A 24,379-nucleotide genomic window follows, 5' to 3' on the forward strand; every position below is an offset into this window, starting at 1 on the left:
TCAACATAAACAACAATTATTACAAGTCCAGATGTTGTTTTTCTTATAAAAACACAAGGACAAATAGGATTATTCTCATAGCCTTCTTTAAGTAAATATTCACTTAGTCTATTGTACCACATGCGCCCGGATTGTTTTAATCCATACAATGATATTTGCAACTTAATTGCATACATTTCTCTAGGTTTTGATGTCTCAGGCATTTTAAATCCTTCTGGGATTTTCATGTATATGTCAGTATCAAGTGATCCATATAAATAAGCAGTAACAACATCCATAAGATACATATCAAGATTGTTAAATACTGATAAACCAATTAAATAACGAAAAGTAATGGCATCCATAACAGGAGAATATGTTACCTCATAATCAATTCCTGGTCTTTGGTAAAAACCTTGTGCAACGAGACGAGCTTTGTATTTGACAATCTCATTTTTCTCATTTCGTTTTCTTACAAAAACCCATTTATACCCAACAGGTTTCACACCTTTAGGTATAGCCACAATAGAGCCAAATACTTTTCAATTATTAAGAGAATTTAACTCAGTACCTATAGCATCTTTCCAATTTTTCCAGTCATGTCTATTTTGACATTCATTCATAGTTTGTGGTTCTGGATCATCATTAATAATTTCACATGCAATGGAAAATGAAAAAATTTCATTTATATTCATACCTTTTCGGTTATACAAATTTCCCGTATCAACATAATTAATTGAAATCTCAAGATCATTCTTATTTCTAGTTTCACTATCAATGATCTCATTTTCATCATCTTGTGCTTCTTCGAGAGCACACTTTTCAATTTTGGACTTATCATTATCTAGTGTCTTTTCAATATCACTTTCAATCATATTCCGCTTTTCTATTCCCTTTCTTTTTCGGGGATTTTTGTCTTTGGATCCCATAGGTCGGCCACGTTTCAAGTGTGCCTTAGATGTACTTGCTTCACTATTTTAATTTGAAATCTCAATCCTAGCTGGGACATTTATAGCCGATACATGTGACTTTGTTACTCTTTTCAAATCAGTAAATGAATCTGGCAATTCATTTGCTAAATCTTGTAAGTGAACTATTTTCTTTACATTTTCTTCCCACGATCTATTATATGGGTCCAAATGTAATAAATGAGGTAAATGCCATGTTATGTCATTTTCTGATTTTTTTATTCTCTTCCCCCTAGAGTTGGAAATATTGTTTCGTCAAAATGACAATCAGCAAATCTTGCCTGAAAAACATCACCTGTTAAATGTTCAAGATATCTAATAATAAATGGTGATTCATATCCCACATATATACCTAACCTCCTTTGAGGACCCATCTTCGTTCTTTGTGGTGGTAATATTAGGACATATACTGCACACCCAAAAATCTTTAAATGAGAAATATTTGGTTCCTTTACAATTGCAAGTTGATAAGGGGTATGTTTATGATCAGCACTTGGCCTTAGACGGATGAGTGCTGCAGCATGTAAAATTGCATGACCCCAAACTGTAACTGGTAGTTTAGTTCTCATCATTAATGGTCTACCAATATATTGAAGACGTTTGATTAATGACTCAGCTACACCATTTTGTGTATGTACATGAGGAACAAGATGTTCAACAGTAATACCAATTAACATGCAATAATTATTAAATGATTCAGATGTAAATTCACCAGCATTGTCAAGTCTAATTTTCTTTATAGTATAATCAGGAAATTGAGCTCTAAGTTTAATTATTTGTGCAAGAAATTTTGCAAATGCCATATCACGACTTGACAACAAGCATACATATGACCATCTACTAGAAGCATCAATTAATACCATAAAATACCTTAATGGTCCTGACAGTGGATGGATAGGTCCACATATGTCTCGTTGAATTCTTTCAAGAAATGCAGGCGATTCTATCTGAATCTTTCCTGGTGAATGCTTTGTTATTAGTTTGCCAAGAGAGCAAGCTTCACATGGTTTATCATCTTGTGTAAGTTTTAAACTTTTCAATGGATGACCATGTGTACTTTCAACTATTTTACGCATCATTGTTGAACCAGGGTGACCTAAACGGTCATGCCATAAAAACACAATTTTGGGATCTTCTTTTACTACTAAATTGCATTCAATTTCATGTATATATGTGTAATGTAAACCAGAAGGCAATTTTGGTAGTTTTTCTAAAATTTTCTTCTTTCCCAAAACATTAGAAGTAATATTAATGTATTTCATATTACCTTCAGTTGCAGTTTCAGTATCGTATCCTTGACGATATATGTCATTAAAACTCAACAAATTTCTCTTTGATTTTGGAGAGTATAAAGCATTGTTAATGACAAATTTTGCCCCATTTGGTAATATGAACATAGCATTACCTGTCCCTTCAATCAAATTTGCAGGACCTGAGATTGTATTTATTATACCTTTAGTGGGATTTATTTCAGTAAAATATTTCTTACTTTTAAGGATTGTGTGTGTAGTTTCACTGTCCGGAATGCAAATGTCTTTGACATGTTCCGTGTATAACCTTCTTAAAATAGACATAAGATTAAATAGAGTAAATTAACGACATATTTAACATTATTATTTCATGCAAACATGAGATACATCTTAACAACATATAAATGCTTAAGTTGATACATATTTCAAATATAAAACAAGCACACCAAACATTATTCAAATACATATTTTAAATAGTTACTTAATCAGTTTCACCTCCAACAAAGTCAGCAGTCTCAAAATAGGTATTATTGTTTCTGGGTTCAATCTCATTAAAATTCACTTCTTTTCCCTTTTCTTCAACATATGCCATTGATCTTTTACACAAATGTTCTGGTGTTCTACACACCTTAGACCAATGGCCTTTCTTTCCGCATTTGTAGCATATATCTTCATAATTCCTTGAGGGACCTTCTTGGATATACTTACCTTTTCTTTTGCGATTCCAATTATTTTGGTCATATTTGGGGGATCTATAATTATTCATATGACCTCGTCCACGTCCTCTACCACGAAAATAGTTTCGATCGTGGAAAAGGTTTCGACCATGATATCCTCCTTGATTTTGACCATCAAAACGAGCATGACCATTATTACCATCAGAACGAACATGACCACCACGTCTCTTAAGACGATTAAAGTCACCACGCCCACGATTAAAGGTCGTGGCATTAATTTCAGGATATGGCATTGTTCCTGTGGGTCGTGCCTGGTGGTTTTTTATAAGGAGCTCGTTATTTTGTTCTGCCACCAAAAGGGCTGCAACTAAATCAGAATACTCAGTGTATTCCCTCATTCTATATTGTTGTTGCAATAATACCTGAGATGCATGGAAAGTTGAAAAAGTTTTTTTCAACTTTTCTTTTTCAGTTATAGTTTTGCCACAAAATTCTAGCTTTGTTATAATCTGGTGCATAGCATAATTATATGCAATGACATTTTTGTAATCTTGGAACCGTAACTTGTTCCATTGATCCATTAATGAGGATAACAGGACTTTCTTCTGATATCCAATTCTTGCTTTAATTTTGTCCCATAAAATCTTGGGATCTTTAGCATTTGAGTATTATGTTTGCAATCCATCGTCAAGATGGTGCTTTATTATTCTGTTCACTTTTGACTTTTTCTTTTCCATTTCTTCTGGGTCATCTGCTGTTTTTCCAGAATTGTCTCCTTCAAGGATTTTGTTAAATCCCTCACATGAAAGGTACTCTATTAAATTGTTGTTCCAGGTTATGAAGTTCTCCCCAGTTATGCTTAGAATTTTGAATTGATGCTTAAGATTGGACATGATTATATCTATAATTCAGATGAACATAATCAATATTTAAAAACTAAAAGAAATATCAATTTATTCAATCACAAAATTCATGATTACATATTATTTAAAACCTCTACTAACAAACCAAGCTATGATAAGTAATGGTAAGACGAGAATTATTATTAAAGCTACAAAATCATTACCTAGTTCTTCATGCATAATAAGACTGAAAATTAAAAAAATAATTACAATGAGAGTGATGAGCAAAATAAGAAAATCAACCATTTGAAAAAAAATTGTAGGTAGATGTTTTGAGAATGATGTGAAAATTATGAAAGAAGTTGAAGTATTTATAGAGGTAAAAATGGTTGTTATATTACCGTTGGGGAAAAGGAAAAAGAAAAAGGTTGATTAAAAGAATATTAAACCAAAAATTAAGTGTGTTAAAAAAAAACATATGACCGTTATAAGTGTTGGAGATAAATATAATCTATAACATATAAGGTAAATGAACACATATGATAAAAATCAGTACATGCGTATGGGGTTTAGACCTCCACTGAATATTAAAAGAATATTTACATATGGAGTCTCAGACTTCCATTGAATATAAAAGTTAATATCTGCAAATGGGATTATGGCCTCCACTGAAATATAAAAGTTAGTGTTTGCATTAGGAGTCTCAGACTTCCATTAAATATAAAAGTTAGTAACTGCATATGAGGTTTTTAAACCTCCACTAAATATAAAAGTTGGTAACAGCATATGGTGGTTTTTAAACCTCCACTAAATATAAAAATTAGTAACAGCATATGGTGGTTTTTAAACCTCCACTAAATATAAAAGTTAGTAAATATATAAATATAAATGTTAGTAATGGTATATGGAGTTTTAAACCTCCATACAAAGTTTATAATAAAAAATAGCCACACTAGTTATAAATCACTTGACTGGTTGCCAGTTTTCTATAACCGGGACAAAATAAAAAATAAAAAATAATAAAAAGATTAAAGTGATAAGTATAGAATATATACCTAGTGTAGTAAACACTTCTGATAGAAACGATCGTGCTGATAACGTGTTAAGAATACTGAATACAGAGAGATAGAAGAGACCGGTAGTATATTATTTTCCTTAGAAACTTTTTGTGTGTTCTTTACATATACCACGAAGTGGTATTTATAATGTTAAGATCTTATCGTTTACTGTGCATGTTACTGTGCCAAGTTGAAAATTTGTGTATACACTATTTATTGGTATTTCAAAATAGTAGTAATATTGATTACTTATTATTATAACAATTTCAATTTTCAACATATTTTTTTTCAATTCTACTCTCTAATTAATAAAATTTTCATCATTCTCAATACATAGTAAGAGATAATATAATAAAAACACTTGAATAATGCTAACTTGTGCCCTAAAGACACAAATTAAAAACTAAATAGAGAAAGATAAGAGGTAATATAATAAAAATATTAGGGTAATGCTAACTTGAGTCCCAAAGACACAAATTAAGAACTAAATAGAAAAAGATTTTTTTTAAACTTGTATATTGCCTTTAACAAAAAGTTATAATTAATGTTTATTATTACAATTTCCAATATAAAATTTTGTTTTTTTAACATGTGCTTCTAGGACACAAGATAACATTACCCAAAATATTATTCTCTCTCTTAATTATACACACTTTTCTTAATATGTATGAAATGGTCAACTAGATCAGTCATTATGGAACGGAATCCCTAAGAACACATCAGCTGTCTGGGCACACATCTTTTAGTAAAATTGCGTCTCTGGTTTACATCAGGGACTAAACTGATTAAGAGTAAGTCAAGGATAAAATTCTGTCTTTGTTTGTTATAAGTTATAACCATTAACTAGTAATCCTTAAAGCACACAACCAAATATTGTATCCACAAAAATACAGCCAAATAAAATGAAAAAGTCTACCATAACACGGCAAGGAATAAAGATGCTAAATCCAACTTACATATTTATCCCAAAAAACTTAGATATAGCATTGTATATTCAATACAAACCAAGATGGATGAATCAACTATCCACCAATTTATTTGCTAACTGCGAGTTTGAGGCAACTCCTCAGACTTGTAAAAACATATCACACACACATCGAATTATTACGATCCTTAATGAAGACATAACAACTAAAACACATAAACCCACACTCACTAACTCAAGTGAGCCCCCGCATTGCTTATATATTCTATACATGTCCCATTAATCAAACATGACATCCACTTCTTACCTAGCAACTTTCCCAACTTATTTAGTCTTGAAGCACTATGAATTATCTTGCAACCAGATAACATTGTCACAATGATTCTTACATGTGCATATCATCATAATGACACTTCCACTAGAGATTTGAACAAACCATTGTAACACCAATCCCATAAGAAACAAGCTCCAACTTAACTGAATAGTCATTTATTTATCACCAGCTATCCACCCAAATGGAACCAGGCAAGGCATTTACTTCTCAAGAACTTTGAACTGTAAAGACGCTTGTTTATCTTTCCTCGTATGGGCTTAAGACCTCAGCATAATCTGTAAAAATTAGCAATAAAAATGTAAGAATTAATCAAAAATAAGCAGTTGCATACATAATTAGCTGAACACACCAACACAGTTTGAAAGCTAGTTCTGGAGGCCAAACCAAACAAAATATTAGGTTCCATTTGCTTACCGTGTTTCCTGTTTTTCATTTCATTTCAACTAATAAACATAAGAGAATACTATCCTCACCGTCTTTTTTTAGACTCTGAAAACAAATCTTACATTTACAAAATTTAGAAATGTCAAGACTCTGTTTTTATGATTTTTGAAAATGCATTTTTCCTAGTTTGCTTTCCACCTTCTCTCAATGAACAAAGATGAAATCAGTCTCTTCAAAAAGCTATTTACAACGTATCAGCATGGGTTTGGATTCGTTACGGATTCAATCATAGCAGAAAATGCATTATTCCTAGTTTGCTTTCCACCTTCTCTCAATGATCAAGATGAAGAATAAATAATGTTTTATTAGGGCAAAGATATCAACCAAATGAAAATAAATTGGCACTCACATTTTGTAGTAGCAACATCCTGCAACATTTCAAGGCCAAAGGAACTCCAACAACACCGAACAATGAAGCAAAGCTCGAGTTTGAACGAGTAGCAAAAGGATGCAGCACATCTGCAATAAGCCTTCAAGGACCTCAAATACACAATTGTATTAGCTATCCGAAAGATTAAACACAATGAAAGGCAGACATCAAGCAAAAGGCAATAAATCAATGCCACTAACATACCATCTATACTCTTATACTGACATCACACCAAGTAACGACCTGTCCAAATTGATTGTCCTTGAAATTGCTCAGGCAGAGGAGAAAACTGCTGGTTTCCATTTGTGAGCTGCTGTTGAGGTTGTGGCTGCTGATCAGCATGTGATTTTAAATGCTCATGTGATTGATACTCATGCCAACCATTTTGTTTCTCCACCTGAAGAGGCACAGATGGAAATTTTTTTCCAGGGAAGGGAAAGCTAACCATCCCACTAAAGCCATTGTTACTGACTTGATGAGAATTTGATTGAGCATAAGCCTGAGGACCGTTAGAGCTTAAACTAGTAGTTGATGAATCCAAATGATATCCATCTAACCAACCATAATCATCCACAATTGGATTCCCACTTATTGAATCTGAAACAGAGTATTCACTACCTTGTTTGGAAGGAAAGGGACTAAAGCCCGGAGGTGGTCCAAGGTGCCTAGCAGGTCGACTGACTGGGGATTTTCTCAAACTAGCTTGCAAGGCTGGTGTTGTCATCCCATATAAATTTTCTGTAATTACTCCAGAAGATGCAATAGCATCAACTTTGGATGGTATCACAGATTCTGAAGATTTTGGGAGACCCTGAAACACAACATTAGTATCAGCAGCGACAGATTGTTGAACAGGAATAGGAAGTGCTACACGGTTTGACATGTCTACAGCTTCTTGTAGGCCAGGTTTCATGACATGCCCATTCTCAAATAAGCGAAGACCTTCAAAATTGTTGCCAAGAGAAATTTCCTCCTCAATCCATCTTGATGTTTGCACTGGTTGGAGGTTTTGAGGCATCATACCACTAACAGAAACAGGTAAAGTTTGATGGTTTATATTATTGAGAGGGTGGGAAGTAGAACTTAAATGAAATTTTAAATCCCCTTCAAATGCTTTTAGAGAAGGCTCCAAACCCTCATGGGGAGCCCATGATGAGACAACCACATCAGCTCGAGTCTCAGATACTACAGGCTTGAAAACAATAACTTCATCATCCTCATCTTCCTCTACATACCGATCTTGGTTTGATCGAACAACTTCCACCATTGATTTGTCTCCTGAATTTTCTTGCAGAAAGTTTTCTGTATTGAGCATGCCTGAATAGGAGGTAGCAAGAACAAAATCATCTGAGGTTTGAGGTTCAACACCAATTGTAAATTTCTTCACCTTTGAATCCAAATATATCACTTTCTGGTCAACCCTAACAACATTTGCTAAAGCCTTCCCTGCAGCTAAAATCCTTTTCACCCGAGCTTTTCTTTCCTTTTCAACATCATTTCCAAGGGAATGCTTCCTAGAAAAGTCCAAGATAGTTTGTGCAGGAAGCAGTGGAACAAATCCCCTTAACTCAAAGTCCTCAAACAAAGCAAGTCGGTTTTCAGTTTCCCCTTCTTCATACCTGCTCATGTTATTAAAGCAAGTTTCCTCCTCATCAAGAATCGACATAGGCTCAACTGAAAGCAGTTTATTCATAAGGGATATACAACGATTCCAAAATTTTGATCTGACCGTAGCCTGATTCTCGTCCACATCATTGCCTTGAGCTAGATCTGGATAACAAGCCAGCCATTCAACAAAAACCAAAACACCGGGTAGAAGATAACTAGAAGATGGATCACGCAGCTCTGTACATCTCTCTATTATGTAACCCATCAATTCAAAAGCTGCAGCAAATGCATTCTGAAGAAGAACAGCACGCTGTACAATTTCTGCATAAGTCTGACCTTCAGATTCCTTATTAATGTTATAAATTGTAAATACTATGATGCAGACAATTCTGACAATGACAAGTTCATTCTCGGCCGCATCAGTGCCAAAATTCAGTTCCTCATCTTGCCCTGAAGAAAGAAGTTTGCGCAGGCCAGCATTAACAATGGCAAGAACTTCAGTGAAGGTTTCGAGACTATCAACAGGGTATAAGAAAACAAAACAAAAAAGGGAGCAGTCAGAACAGATTAATCAACTAGCAATTAAGCACGTAACAACAAACGGACTAATAATGTGCAGATTATACACCTTGTACGAGTGAACAAGATTCCATTTAGGCGTACAAAGCGAGTGCAAAAGTATTTATAAGTTTCTTGCATACTGGATGCTTCTTCGATTCTAGCACTAGCTGTCTTTGTTGCAAGTTTTGCTTCAACTTTTCCTCTTACTTTGCCAGTTGGTCTTCCTGAAGATTCCTTGACCGCAAGAACTTTAGCATCACCAGGTAGCTGAGAGAAACTTTGACGATTCTGTCATTGAATTGCAAATAATAGCTTGTCAGAATAATGTCAGAATGCCAAACATTATGGTCAGAGACAACAAAAATATATTAGATTAAAAGGTGAATATGATAAAAAAAAATATATCAAGACATCCTAGACACATGGCACGGAAATAAACATAGAATCAACCTCAAGGCCATATTCATTAAGCTCCAATATGATGCATGCCAAATAAACAGACTAGAGTCAAAGGGTTGCTATTTTCATCCATCCAAGACAAGTGTACACATAACATTTAAATAAGAACTTTAAAAGAAGCAACAGAATCTGAAATGTATAGCTGCACATTTAAGGCCCTAACAGTAAAATTGGATGAATCTCATACTCATAATAATACTTCATCATGTGCAGTAATCAAGATATAAAAATTGCAAAGATATATGAAAAAACCAAATTAAAGAAAGAAATACAAACAACTCAAATAATAACAGTTTCAAACATTTTGGATATAAAAGTGGAACATGACTAGAGCAAGCCCATGGTTGCTTTACCTTCTCAAATGCAACTATCAAGTTTTCTCTTGCAGTTGTAAAAGGACTATCCACAGCCAGACTACGAAAATATCGATAAATAGTCACCACTTCATCTCCAGAATATGAAGCTACTAATGCAAGCTGATAAAACATAAACATCAAAAAATGGATTACAGATTATGGCAACTATGCAGCACAACACTGAAATACTAAGCAGTAATAAAAATATCATAACTGATGGAAGAATGCCAAAACCTGATGATGGGGATTCCCACTTGAAGGCAAAAGAGATGCAGCTTGCAAGTAGTAGCTAGAGGCTGCTGTGAACTCACGATTTATTGAGTCACCTTCTCCATAAATTCCTTTATAACGAGCAAGATCGCCTAAGTATATCAGACAACGATGACAAGATACTAAACCTATCTTCATATCAGCATATTTCTTTCCATCTTTCTCCATCACAATCTGATTGTCCGAATCCTCAAAGTAACCAAGTGGAAGCCCATACTTTGCCCTGATTTTAATGATAAGATCGTGATAAAATCCTGTTGCCTCTGAAAGGAAAGTCTTAAACTGAAGCCTTATTTTAGTTATCCGATCAGGCCGTAAAGGGCCTTTTCCTCCCGGCGATGGATTTGAGTTAGTAGAAGAGAGGGCGGCATTGAAGTATGCCCTAAACTCCTCAATCCGCTTATAATGCAACTGCCAAAGAGCAAATTCAATATTGTGCTGCTCGGAGAAAGCATGATCCTCAAGAATTATTGCTTCATAATTCTCACGCATTTGTTGCCAAGCATTTGGATCGGATGGGACCCGCACTTGAGCAGATCTCCGACGCTTATTATCCAATTCAAGGTTCTAAGTAACAAATAAGTGAAATGTTACAAACCAGACAATAATCTCATAAAATTTATGCAAGTGAAAAAAAACTGCGTTTAATAAGTCTTGCTACGTTTTTCCTTTTGAATATATATTGTTCATTTAACATATAACTCATGTCTCGGAATATAATTAATAGATGATCAATTTTATTCACTACTCTAATTAGGGACAAAGTATTGTCATTTGGTTAAAACTAATTGTATACCTTATGTAAGTTGTAGTTACAAGATATTCAAAGACTTGGTGACAGGTAACTCAATTTCAACATCATAAAATCATAAATTCAACATACACTACAAAATTCTTAAGGAGAAGGAAAAGCAATCAGTGTTATAGTTACTACCAACTAACAAGAAACTTAAATGTTGAAAGCATGACAATTAAAAAGTGGCTCATAATATCAGTAATAATCTGTGCCTACGAAGACTTATATCGGTATGTGCTGATAACAAACTCTAGTACTGATTCCAAGATGGAATCATACAAAAATTGAGCAAACTCCACATGGCAATGTAAAGTCATCATCAGCCCATTAGAAAGAAAAAAAGAACACTGACCAATAATAATACTCATTTCTCTGTAGCACCCAAACAGATTTCTACTATAGAATTACACCAACAAGCCAATATTGTTTATCTACTTCTTAATTTTTTTTATGTTTTCAGCCCAGTGACTGACCAAGAGATAGAAAAAGAAATACCTTATCATAGAGGCGCTTTGCACGCTCCCATGATGAAGGAGCAGACATGTTATCCATCTTTACTAACATCTTCCATCAGTTATTTCTTGATTAACTAAACACCATTTACATGAAACCTGCAAATAAAAATTTACATATATTTCTCTGTTCAATGATTTCATAGAGAATATTGTACTGATGTAAATTGGAAACCCAAAACCCTTCCTATATTCACAATCGCAATTTGAATAAAACCAAAGCAAAAATAAAAGACAACACGCCCCACAAAACTAATACCAGATCTGCAAAAACGATCAACAATGGAATGTATTTGAACCAATCACGTCGCAGATTCTCAATAAAAATGGTGGAATCGTCGAAAAAGGGGAAAATGACAGAAAAAACTAACGAAGCTTGAACATGAGAAAAATTGAAATTGAAATCAAAAAGAATTGAATCAGACCTGTTTGATGAGATGGAGGATGAGAAAGGCGATCAAGGCATGGAATTGAAATCGAGGGGACGATGGAGAAGAGTCTTTGTTAGGGTTTCGGTTCGTTGTGTGCGAGGGAGAGAAAGAGGCTTTTTTTTTTTTCTTCTTTCTGTTTGGGGTCCAAAGAGGATGAGATTGGAAAATTCAACGTGTTTCTCTCTCTATACTTTCACTTTCTCTCTCTTATTATTATTATTACTGTATTGCTTTCCTTGCAGGCGGCAAAGCCAACGACGGCGTTTAAAGAAATCATTTTATAGTAATTCTGCTTTGACGTAATCTAGTAGAATTGCCAAAAACGGTTTATCCAGGTAGTCTCGGGTCGGCCCATGAGAGACTTAGACCAGACTTGCAGTAGGGGTATTCAAAATCGAATGATTCAATAAAGAATCGCCGATCAAACCAAATTAAACTAAAATCATAAAAAAATCACATTTAATTTGGATGTATTTAGGTCATTTTCTAACAAAATCGTGTGGTTTGGTTCATTTTAGGGTTTGTAGTTTGCATATCAAATCAAACCAAACTTGTTTATGTTACAAAATCTTACTAACCATTATATATTTCTTTTATTTTTATTTTAGAGAAATCAACCACTAATATGTGTATATTTTAACATGTTTTTTTGTATGATATTTATTTTAATTTACATTTTAACCAAAAAATAAAATATTATTCATTTATAAATATTATTTTGACAAAATATATTTTATCGTATTTACTTGTAAGATATTTACTTAAGAATGCAATTCCATGTATATCTTTCTTTAGACTTAGGATAAATATGTAGGAGTAAAACCCAATTTTATGGATCAAATTTTAAATTTATTTTAACAATTATATACTTATTTTATGATAATGTATGAATGATTAAACACAAAACTATGTTCTCTTCTATATGTATATGTATGGCTCAATGATTTTTTTGGTAAGAAACCGAACCATCCAAACCAACTCAAACCGCGTTGGTTGGTTTGGTTTGATTCAGTTTTATTTCTAAAAGTCAACCGAACCAGACCAAACCGCGCACTTTTTTCTCTTACAGTTCGGATGACTTTTACCTCTAAAACCACTCAAATTGCACCGCGAACACCTCTAGTCAAAAGTTTAAAATTTAAAGAATTAAGTTAACACTTAAAAAATGGGAATTTCTTAATGCACCCTAGACATTTTTAACGTACCGCGTGAAAATACAATATTGTCTTCAAGTTCAAGAGATGCATCTCCGGACGCACCAAAATGTATATTGATGAGCCTTTATTTCAGAGATACATCTTCGTAAAAATTACGAAGATGTATTTCTGGAGCGTTATGATGCAATAGCAGAAAAACATAATCAAAAAATAACTTATTGACAAAATAAAATTATCATCGATATAAAAAATTCAACAATACAGAAAGGATTTTAACATATATCAAACATTAAATTTCAATATTCAGGTGGACGTTGCAACATCTTAATAATATCATAGACCGATCTCGAAACAATCACATACAACTCGATCAGAACTTTTGATTCTAAACGAAAAAATTCCACATAGCCCTTAATTAAGCGCTCGTCTTCAGCTCATAAATACTGAACTCAATCTTCTCTTCTTTGTCAACGGATGGCGAGCGGTACTCGATCTTCACAATTTTGCGATTGTCGCCATATGGTATGAGCTCCTGCAATATGTATTTCAGATCTTCAATTGGAGTCTACTCAGTGATCTTAAATTCTCTAGAGGGTGTCACACTGTTAAAGTGAACATTTTCGACATGCCAAATGATGTTCATTCTAATGTAAAGTGTTTTAGTATTAAACAATAAGACAAATGTCATATATTTATAGTAGTTGTAGACTAATATGGACCAAAAAATTTTATCTTGTACCAGGGGACGTTCCAGAAATGTATCTCTGGTACTATTGTAACACCCCGAATCTACCCCGCAATTATAAGCGAAAATCAGAGTGCATTTAAAATTATTCATCAAACGATGGGATGTCACAATTCGACTTAACCAAACAAACATACTTATATTTCATTTAATAAAGATACATAGCATTCGGAACAAAACTTCATTCACCACTTACAACTTATAAACATCTTTATATTCAACTTAACACAAATGTCATCATGGTATACAATAATCATATAATAACGACTAATCCCCCGAGTGCTACGTATCAGAGCAATGGACACCGACTCGACTTGCCATAAAGCAACATCAAGACTTCACATAAACGAACTCCACCCTTAGAGAGTAAGAACCCCACCCTTACCTTAGCAAAAGCTTCACCTTCTTCAATGGAGTCCTTCCTCTTTAAGCCATAGCTTTCTCTTCTTTCTCCCCCTTCTTTCACTTCTTTCTCTTCTTCTTTCTCTTATTTCTCTACAAAATGAGTTATGAGATTTAATCTCTAAAATCCTAACTCTTACTATCTTTTCTCACTAATGGGCTTAACCCATAACCCATCCATTGTGTTATATTCTTTCAACTTAGGCCCAATTCATAACATCTCTTTAATTACTCAATTAAGCCAAATAACACACATAAATAATTAACCACACAACATACCCAAATATTATTTCCAATAATATTACGCATCTACCATCGATCCATAACTTACATATACCGACTCGCAAATTCATAATCCTCCGACTAATCCGACTAATAAATCCGACCACAACTTAACTGCTCAAATCAACATATTAATCCAAATTACGCCTTTAGAATAATACCGATAAATCCCAACTTCAACTAATTCCAACGAATAAATCCTCGATCAATTTAATTAAATAATTAATTAAATTCGGGGCGTTACAACTCTCCCCCACTTAGAATATTTTCTTCCTCGAAAATCCATCTGACATAACCGTCCTCAACTTCACTTCCAACTCTCCAATTCTCAATTGCGCTTGACAACACTTCGACTACCCGAACAACTCAATCCGATTTAAATCCAACGTCAATTATCCGACATCTCTACGGCACACTTGTTAACAACTTACTAACCACCTCAGGAATCTCTCGGCTTATCAATGCTTAAGGTAGAAATAACAATAACACGCTCAAATGTGGAGATACAATCTTACTTCATTAACTTAGCAACAGAGTCATCACTGCTCAACAATACCTTGACTATCGATCCTTAAGGTAGTAACAATCATAACCTTCATATACTTAGGTTTTCAACGCCATACCATTATTGTATTAACAACATTCTCAACACCAGAACACATACTAACTTTCATTCCCATAATTATACATGCCAATCTTCAATAAACGCCAACAACTTTCTCTTCGCCTCGTTGTATCACTCTTATAGTGACATCAACATAGCCAGCATACTCAACTCAGTCATAGTGCGAAATATCACTTCTTACTTACAAAGTCCAACAACAATATCATGACAACAGAAACCAAATCACTATAACGTCAACTTACCAAGATTACTCGACGAATACACTCAACTCGACCATCAACCAACATCCCTTATATCATCTTTATAAACTCGACAAGTATTCTCAAGAGAATACCATATCTCCGATACATCGTTCTTATCTCAACACTCACCAAATCAAACATGCAGATCAAAACATATCATTCTTCTAAGCTTCCGATACCTAGTTCTTCACCTCTAACAAACACCCACGCATAACATTTGTGCCACCTTACACATCCGCTGCGCAACTCTGATAATCCATCTTAAGTCACCGTCCACGTTAAATCTTTCAGTCAATTACACGGTTCACAAGTCTTAATCTAGTTCGGACTTCCTTAAACATCCATCACAAAATCGTGGCTCACTCGACGTTCTCAATCCTTCACTTTACGATGTTATCTCGCCTATAAATCAGCTCCTCCAACTTGTTCATTACTTCTTAACTATTCTTGGATACTTTTCCATTAATTCACACCAACCAGAGAACCATTATCTTCACGACATAACATTCATCCCTTTACGCACTATCAAGCTAGCAAGATACGTCCATGCCATCCAATCACGATTTCGTCTACTATCAACAAGAGATTAAGGGTGATCAAGTCCTCAATTTGTCAATAGATAGCCGACAACCATAATGGAGCATAAGCCATCATCACCAACATTAATAATGTCCTTTTCTAGCTTGTACTCATATCACCAAAAGCAGTACAATTCCATAATTCACTAATCTTCCAAAATCATCTGAATAAGCTAACACCGACGTCTTGCAGCTTCCTACTAAAACACCTCTGACGATACATCAGAACAAAATTCCTGTACGCCATTATTAACACTTCTTATTATTGAAATCATACTCATCTCTGCGCACTTCCAGCTCTTACTCGCCCTTCAGAAAGTTTCAACAACTTCAACGGCTTCTACTACTGCTTCAATCACTTGCATCAATCTTACAACAATACTTCTTTTAATCACTGATCCAACATCGACATCTTACGCAAGTTTACTCAACCAACAACTTCACCGTCCATCAGCAGCATACTACATCCTACAACTGAAACAGAACCGAGAAGCATAGCTTCTCCCCCACTTAGCTTCAAACCAACTCCTGCAAACAAACGATCAGAAGAACAACAAGTACCGACAGTGTTTCACACACTCGTCGCGTACACGGGAATAAACAACATTAGACAACATTGGCCGGACGGACCGACCTGCTCTGATACCACTATTGTAACACCCCGAATCTACCCCGCAATTATAAGCGAAAATCAGAGTGCATTTAAAATTATTCATCAAACGATGGGATGTCACAATTCGACTTAACCAAACAAACATACTTATATTTCATTTAATAAAGATACATAGCATTCGGAACAAAACTTCATTCACCACTTACAACTTATAAACATCTTTATATTCAACTTAACACAAATGTCATCATGGAATACAATAATCATATAATAACCACTAATCCCCCCGAGTGCTACGTATCAGAGCAGTGGACACCGACTCGACTTGCCATAAAGCAACATCAAGACTTCACATAAACGAACTCGAACAACCACGGCTAATCTTGAATACCAGCCCATTTCCCATGGTAAGGGAAATATCAGCAAAGGGGTGAGATATCTTACAATATAAAGGAATGCATGATAAATAATATAGGAGATATAGATCATACATAATTTCACCACTTCGCATCACATAACATATTACAACAAGTTTCACCGCAAAACAACTTATCAATATAATACAACTCTCAAAACGGCAACGAAGTCATTAATCACATATTCAAATATACAAGTATGATATCAAATACGTCACCACAAACATATCATTATCACGTCACAACAAACACCTCGTCATCTCAACAATCCAAACACAATTCAAATGCGACTCAAATGCGACTCAAATGTGACTCAAACTTATGCATATGCATGTGGTACCATTGGAGTAAAACTCCCGTCTCAAACAGTTTGTCATTGGGCCGTCTCAAACATTTGCCACAAGGGTCGTCTCAAACATTTGCCACAAGGGCTGTCTCAAACAATTGCCACAAGGGCCGTCTCAAACAATGCAATGGATGCGACTCAAATGATGCACATCCACAAACACAACTTAAACCACTTAATCAACTTAAACGACATAATCAACTTGAACAACATAATCAACTTAAACAACATCAACTCAATGCCAAGGTTCTATGGCAATAACCGTATCATAGTAATTTACCACATCTCAGTCATATCATCACATCATATCGACAAACAACATCTATTCAACTTCATTCTTATCAACATAATACAACTTATCAATAGTGACCATATGGTCTACAACGAACAACGACAAATTCATCATGTTATAGCAACAATAACAATTCAACATATTGCACAACAACGACAAACATCAACATGTTACAACAACAACAACAACAATTCATCATGTTAACGACAAACATCAACAATTCATCACATTGCCAATAACATCAACACATTCATCATATTCCTTAATTCAAGTAATCATCATAATACATTATATTCAACTTCATATATATTGTTAATTCATCACATGGTATCATCTTCTACTCATACATATCAAATACGCACAATTAATCGCATATAGCATATAACATCTTTATCGATTATGCATATCATCACATACATCATTATCTCATCATGATGAAGGTACATATCATCATCTAAATAACATGGCATCATCATAAGAAAACATACATCAAGTTATACTACAACACAGTTATGTCAATTCATCACAAAGAGCATACTTCATATGTTAACACAACATAGTTCATCACTTAATTCTAATAAACATAATGGGAAACTATATCATATGAATCATTTTATTGCATCATGGTATAGTTCATTGCGTTAGCTTTCCAACGCTTCAAACGGCACCTAAAACGGAGTCACGAATCAAAAGTTATGGTCCTTACAAAATCTGTCAAAAATGGACATCAGCAGGTCGACGCAAAGGAATGCATAGGTCGACGCAAAAATGTTTCTGTCCCCCTCGGGTATGCGCACGCTGACCCAATAGGTCGACGCATTCATCAGAAACCCAGATTTTTGCCTTTTTAGACTGCACAGGTCGACGCAAACCTCTGTGTAGGTCGACCTATGCTGCGTAAAACTCAGAAAATCACCATTTTCTTCCCCATTCCCCTCATACAACACCCATTAACCCAAACCAAATCCATACATCATTTAAAAGCAAATTTAGCACACATATAAGGTTCCTAAATATGTTTCTAATCATGGGTTCATACACAAACATCAACAACATGATTAATGGCACAATTTCATGGATTCAATCATAAACCCTAACAATTTCAAACTCACACATCCATGGAGAATAACATACAATCTAACCCACCATAAACATCATCATGCCAACCCTTAGAGAGTAAGAACCCCACCCTTACCTTAGCAAAAGCTTCACCTTCTTCAATGGAGTCCTTCCTCTTTAAGCCATAGCTTTCTCTTCTTTCTCCCCCTTCTTTCACTTCTTTCTCTTCTTCTTTCTCTTCTTTCTCTACAAAATGAGTTATGAGATTTAATCTCTAAAACCCTAACTCTTACTATCTTTTCTCACTAATGGGCTTAACTCATAACCCATCCATTGTGTTATATTCTTTCAACTTAGGCCCAATTCATAACATCTCTTTAATTACTCAATTAAGCCAAATAACACACATAAATAATTAACCACACAACATACCCAAATATTATTTCCAATAATATTACGCATCTACCATCGATCCATAACTTACATATACCGACTCGCAAATTCATAATCCTCCGACTAATCCGACTAATAAATCCGACCACAACTTAACTGCTCAAATCAACATATTAATCCAAATTACGCCTTTAAAATAATACCGATAAATCCCAACTTCAACTAATTCCAACGAATAAATCCTCGATCAATTTAATTAAATAATTAATTAAATTCGGGGCGTTACACCACCCTTTTATTTTGGAGATGTATTTCGGAACTTTCTCAGGAAAAATAAAACAAAATTGAACAGAAACAGAAAATGTAATCAATGCTGAATTTTTTTTTGACAAACTTCAAAATGTATATACACTAGTACAAAAATACTTTTTTAGTAGAAGTTGTTAAGTCAGTTCACTGATGCTCCGCAAGTGCACGGAAATATCGAAGTAATATAAAAAATTGTCGAACCCACGGAGACTAATGTCAATCTACTGTAACCTATCGTCGCTTTGTAAATCTAAGGCTAGTGATTAAAATGGTAAGAATGGGAATAAAAGTACTAAATGCTAAAGATTTAAAAATAATACTAAAACGAGGCTGGGATATGATTTTCGCTTTCCTGAAGGACTTATAGAAAACGGGTACTAATTACGACTATAACTTAGTTCCGTAGAATATACCAACTTAAGGGCTTTACCTCACGCTCTCGCGATATTAACTAAAGTCATACTTCCTAATCCCAAGATTTTGCTCTCGCTCGCCCGGTAACTAAAAAATATATTTTAAAAGCCAATAATATCCTAAACGTATCTAAAGCGCTTTCGTTGTATTTAGATGTGTTGCCTAATTCTCACTATCTGGTTCACTCCTCACGCTCTCGCGGTCTCGGCTTAAACCTTAATTAATTTCTCACTCTCGTGACAAAATCATGTTAAATAACCTTTCACTCTCGTGACAAAGCTATTTAATTTAGACTTGAGAATTAAAACCAAAACGGAATTTTAATCATAAATTCGCACCTATTATTTTCTACTGAGTCCCGTCGGTAACGACGGTCCTCATACACCGGACGCTAAACTATTTAGCTGGACATAGTGACAGAAACAGATAAACAATTTTGGGTTTTTAAATTAGACGAAATCATAGTAAATGATTTAAAATGATTTAATATAAGGTTATACATAATTAGGAAATTAATTGAAGAACAGTAAAATAAACAATAAAATAGAACCTATAATTAAATGGATACTGGAAACAAGTGCTGAACTGAAATCATAATACTGCGCCGTCAGGATTTGAATCAAATACAGACATGAATGACAGAAGTAAATCCTAAAACTAGTTGGGGAATAGTCCCCCAGTGTGGAGAACAATCCCTTTTACATAATAGAAATTGCTTAAGAAACTAACAAAGCTTTGAAAAAAAATTAGAAAAATGAACGAGAGAGCTTTCTGTAGTAATCTGCTTTGCTTTTATAGCTGGGGATTGTGACTTGCTAGGAGGAAATTTAGGAGAGGTGGATGTTTGTAACACCCCATACATAACTGACTAGTATATTATGCATGAAACGTTAAAAATTGATACTGAGTACATTCAAAAGCCAATATATAAGAAGATCCATATTACAATACAACATGAGATTTGACATTGAATTATAGAACATGTTTCTTCAATGGATCTGCACAGCAAAAAACAAGATCTAACGAGGTCTTCGAGCCATCACCACTTCTAAATCTTCAATCCCCACCTGCTATCAACCGAATGCTACTAAACTGCACCTGAAAAAGATAAGATGAATTGGGGTGAGATTACTAAATCTCAGTGAGTCCTCCTATCCTATGGGTTCGCTCAGTTCGACTGGGTACATGCAATCAACGGATTCTCCGAGAATCCGGGTTTTCCTCACGACAAGGTACAAACACACACAAAAAGGATACAATCCACATTGGGAGTCCCCTTACTAACCAATGGGATCAACAAACAATCATGAGTACCAGTTTCCTCCAGAATAGGTCTTCCGGGTTCACCTGCCTGCCTCCTGTCGGGCGTGACCCTCGAGGTCAGGTCTTTCGGGTTTACCTGCCTTTCTGCTATCGGAAATTGTCTTCAATTTACACAAACAAGTATGCAGACCCATACCCATGTACGGGGAATCCAGAAGTAGTAACAACTGGTCTACCTAGGCTGCACCACACACCCTCGGTGAGTCACAAAGTGCCTGTCGTCAAAAGACTCGCACAAGTCCATCGCAGATGAGTCCTACATGGTGTTTCATCCGTGACGAGTACTGTAATGCCCATTTTATTTTATTTAATCGTCGAGTATATTTTGATTTTATTAAAACCCGTTTAGTTTACTTGCATGATAAAACCTTAGTTAAGGGCATTGGAGAATTGGAGAATATTTGATGGTGTGTCATTGGTAGTGAGATTGATAATAATAGCATAAGGTTATTATTATTATTATTAATATTATTATACTATTAGTATTATTATCATTATTAATATTGTTATTATGATTACCAGTATTATTATATTAATAGTAGTATTAGAAATATTGTTATTAGTAGTATTATTTTCTAATAATTAAAGTTAGATTCTAAGGAGTAAATCCTAATTAAGAGGTAATGGGCTTAGTGGAGAATTATAAGGAGAAAATAGGTTAAGTGGGCTGGGTAGATATAAATAGGGGAGAGTTTTCAAGTAATAACAATTAGGGTGATCAAGGACTAAAGGTGAACGGCTGCTAGAGAGATTGGGAAGAAACCAATTCACCGAAAATTCCAAACGATTCCAATGTAAGGGGAGAATCTATTTCAATATGGGTGTATTATCATGTGAAGGTAGTGAGGGTACCCTTCCCTCGTATAGAATTCGTAAATTAATTTCTGTTTGTGTGTGAATCAGTGATCGTATGATTAATTGGTGATGAAAATTTGGATGATTAAATTTCTTTGATATGATTCGTAGAAATATAGTGGTGATGTTGCTGTCATAAGTTTTTGTTGAAATTATAATGGGTTAATTGATGAATAGTGATCGAACATGGTTATGTATTAATATAGTTGGTTTGTTAATCGATAGAAATATAACAGTACATGTAATTGGCAATTGGTGTATCGAAGGTAAAGTCTGGGAAGGTGAAGGTATTACAGAAAATTGTTGCCGGAGAAAATGTGGGACGACCGGCTGAGAGGAGCATGTGACGGTCGTCACATGGGCAAGGGTGTCGATCGGCACACATGTGGTGGGGGGAGAAAAGCATGACGTTCGTCATGTGTGTGTGTGTGTGTGTGAGTGTGTTGGATTAATGGGGGGAATTGTATGTGTGTGTAGGATAATATCAGTTTAGTAACATAAAATGATTCCTCTAGAATTCCATTTCAGTAAATTAAATAGTTAGTAAAATAATGGGATTAAGTGAGTTAAATTATATCATGGTAAAGTCTTTAGGTAATACACATATTTCCTCAAGATATATTAGAGTTTGACTGGATTAACTAGTTCAACCGAATTATAGTGAACATATACATTAAATTAGTGGATTTAAATAACAGTAGTGGAATTGGTGGATTATTGATTAATTAATTAAATACTTGATAAGTTTAGAATTGTTGGTGAAATTGGTGAATTGTATGTATGTGTGTGCATATGTCTGAACAGGTGTGGTAATACCATTGAGTATTGCGGTAAGTTAAGACTTACAATTGATCAGGAGGATCGTACTGGTGTGAACATGTTTTGTACATGTGAATTATATGCATATCGTTGTCATGCATTTCATAGTGATATTGGTGGAAATAGGTCATTACTCAGGTGGAGTGTATATGACCAGTGGTGTAGATAAATCATTGCCTAGGAGAGGTGTACGTGATTTATCTGGTTCGATTGAATGAACCTTGGCGGTTGGTACCACATGCATTGTGTCGTTGTTGAGTCACATTGCATCATTATTATTATTTGATTGGATTGGTGTGCTTGTGTGATTACTACTCTTAGCATGATTATTTCACCGTTAAATTATTGAATGTAGTTCTCACCCCTTTGTTGTTGTTGTTACGTCTGTACTTCCTTGGAAGTACAGATAATTCAGGTACTTGAGTGTGCACGGAGTGCGTGTTACCTGATCGAGTCTTAGGAGTCACTCTGATACGTAACACCGGATTTTGGGAGTTTTGTTATTTGTTATTTCTTTGATCATTTGGTTACGTATCATTTGTTAATTGGAGATTTGTTGAACCATGAATTAATGTGGATATTTTTGGTGTTTGGGCATATTGCCATGTTGAGATAAAACAATTAATTTTCCGCTGTTTTGTTTTATTAATACAAAGAGCTGTTTTGGTTCGTTTTTAATGTAACATTCCACTTTATGGTGAAACACTCTAATTATTTTCTTATTATTGCATGATTTTATTTAAATGGGAATAGTGGGGTGTTACAATTGGTATCAGAGCCGGTCGATTCCACCGGCCAGGTGGAGTAGTAGAGTCAGTCCTTAGAATCGGAGTAGACTTGTGTATTCTTCTAATTGTGTTTCGGACTGTCGAACAGTATGGCAGGGAGGAATGATGCTGCTCTTGCTGCTGCTATGCAAGCTATGGGGCAGACAGTAGAGAACATTACTCAAGACGCTGGGAATGCACAGTTCCGCGACTTGGAACAGTTTCGGAGCAACAAGCCGCCTACGTATGAGGGAGGTATCCTAGATCCTGAGGCTGCACAAAAATGGTTGAAAGCTATTGAAAAGATCTTCAGGATCATGGGGTGCAGTGATGATCAGAAGGTAGCTTTTGGTACTCATATGCTGGAAGGAGAGGCTGAAGCCTGGTGGGACAACAGTCGTCAGAGGTTGGAAACTGCAGGTACAGGTATTACTTGGGCGGTGTTTCGGGCTGAATTTCTGGAGAAGTATTTTCCAGAAGACATTTGCAGTGCAAAGGAGGTCGAATTTTTGGAGCTGAAACAAGGTAGCCTGACTGTTGCTGAGTATGCTGCACGGTTTGAAGAGTTAGTACAATATGGTGCACATTACAGTACTGAAGAGGCTATGACTTCAAAGTGCTTGAAGTTTGAGAACGGGTTGCGTCCCGAGATCAAACAGGGTATCGCTTGGCAGAAGATAAGAAATTATCCAGAATTGGTGAGCAGAATCAGAATCTATGACAATGATAACAGGGCTAGGATTGCTCACTACAAGGCTGCGAATGAGCGAAAGGGTAAGCAGAGGTTTGGAGGTACGCCGTATAGTGCTCCAACTGACAAGGGAAAATAGAAAGCTTCTGTAAGTAAGAATCCAAGTGGGGGAGGGGCAATTCCCAATCCTACGAAGTGCTTCAGATGTGGG

General features: G+C 35.1%; 3 protein-coding genes across 4 annotated transcripts; 1 reads left to right on the plus strand and 2 right to left on the minus strand.

Moving 5' to 3' along the window:
- Positions 1-2,678: 2,678 nt before the first annotated feature.
- Positions 2,679-3,455, minus strand: LOC131659193 (uncharacterized). Its single transcript, XM_058928418.1, has one exon. It carries the CDS (start codon positions 3,453-3,455, stop codon positions 2,679-2,681), a length of 777 nt encoding a protein of 258 aa, XP_058784401.1.
- A 2,252-nt stretch (positions 3,456-5,707) lies between these two features.
- LOC131662523 (nonsense-mediated mRNA decay factor SMG7) lies at positions 5,708-12,090 on the minus strand. 2 transcript variants are annotated; one of them, XM_058932333.1, is made up of 8 exons: positions 11,835-12,090; positions 11,393-11,508; positions 10,066-10,668; positions 9,829-9,951; positions 9,084-9,304; positions 7,052-8,970; positions 6,827-6,947; positions 5,708-6,308 (listed from the first exon to the last, which is right to left on the minus strand). In XM_058932333.1, the coding sequence occupies exons 2-6, from the start codon at positions 11,459-11,461 to the stop codon at positions 7,074-7,076; spliced, it is 2,913 nt and encodes a 970-aa protein (XP_058788316.1). In that variant the 5' UTR covers positions 11,462-11,508; positions 11,835-12,090; the 3' UTR covers positions 5,708-6,308; positions 6,827-6,947; positions 7,052-7,073. The 2 variants fall into 2 exon arrangements, with proteins under 2 accessions (XP_058788316.1, XP_058788317.1); XM_058932334.1 differs by having other exon boundaries at positions 6,827-6,957.
- Positions 12,091-23,587: 11,497 nt separating this feature from the next.
- On the plus strand, positions 23,588-24,307 carry LOC131659194 (uncharacterized). The gene has a single exon (XM_058928419.1). The coding sequence runs from the start codon at positions 23,588-23,590 to the stop codon at positions 24,305-24,307; it is 720 nt and encodes a 239-aa protein (XP_058784402.1).
- The last annotated feature ends 72 nt before the right edge of the window (positions 24,308-24,379 follow it).

The sequence above is a fragment of the Vicia villosa genome, linkage group LG3 (genome assembly GCF_029867415.1).
Source record: "Vicia villosa cultivar HV-30 ecotype Madison, WI linkage group LG3, Vvil1.0, whole genome shotgun sequence".
In the NCBI taxonomy this organism is placed as follows: Eukaryota; Viridiplantae; Streptophyta; class Magnoliopsida; order Fabales; family Fabaceae; genus Vicia; species Vicia villosa.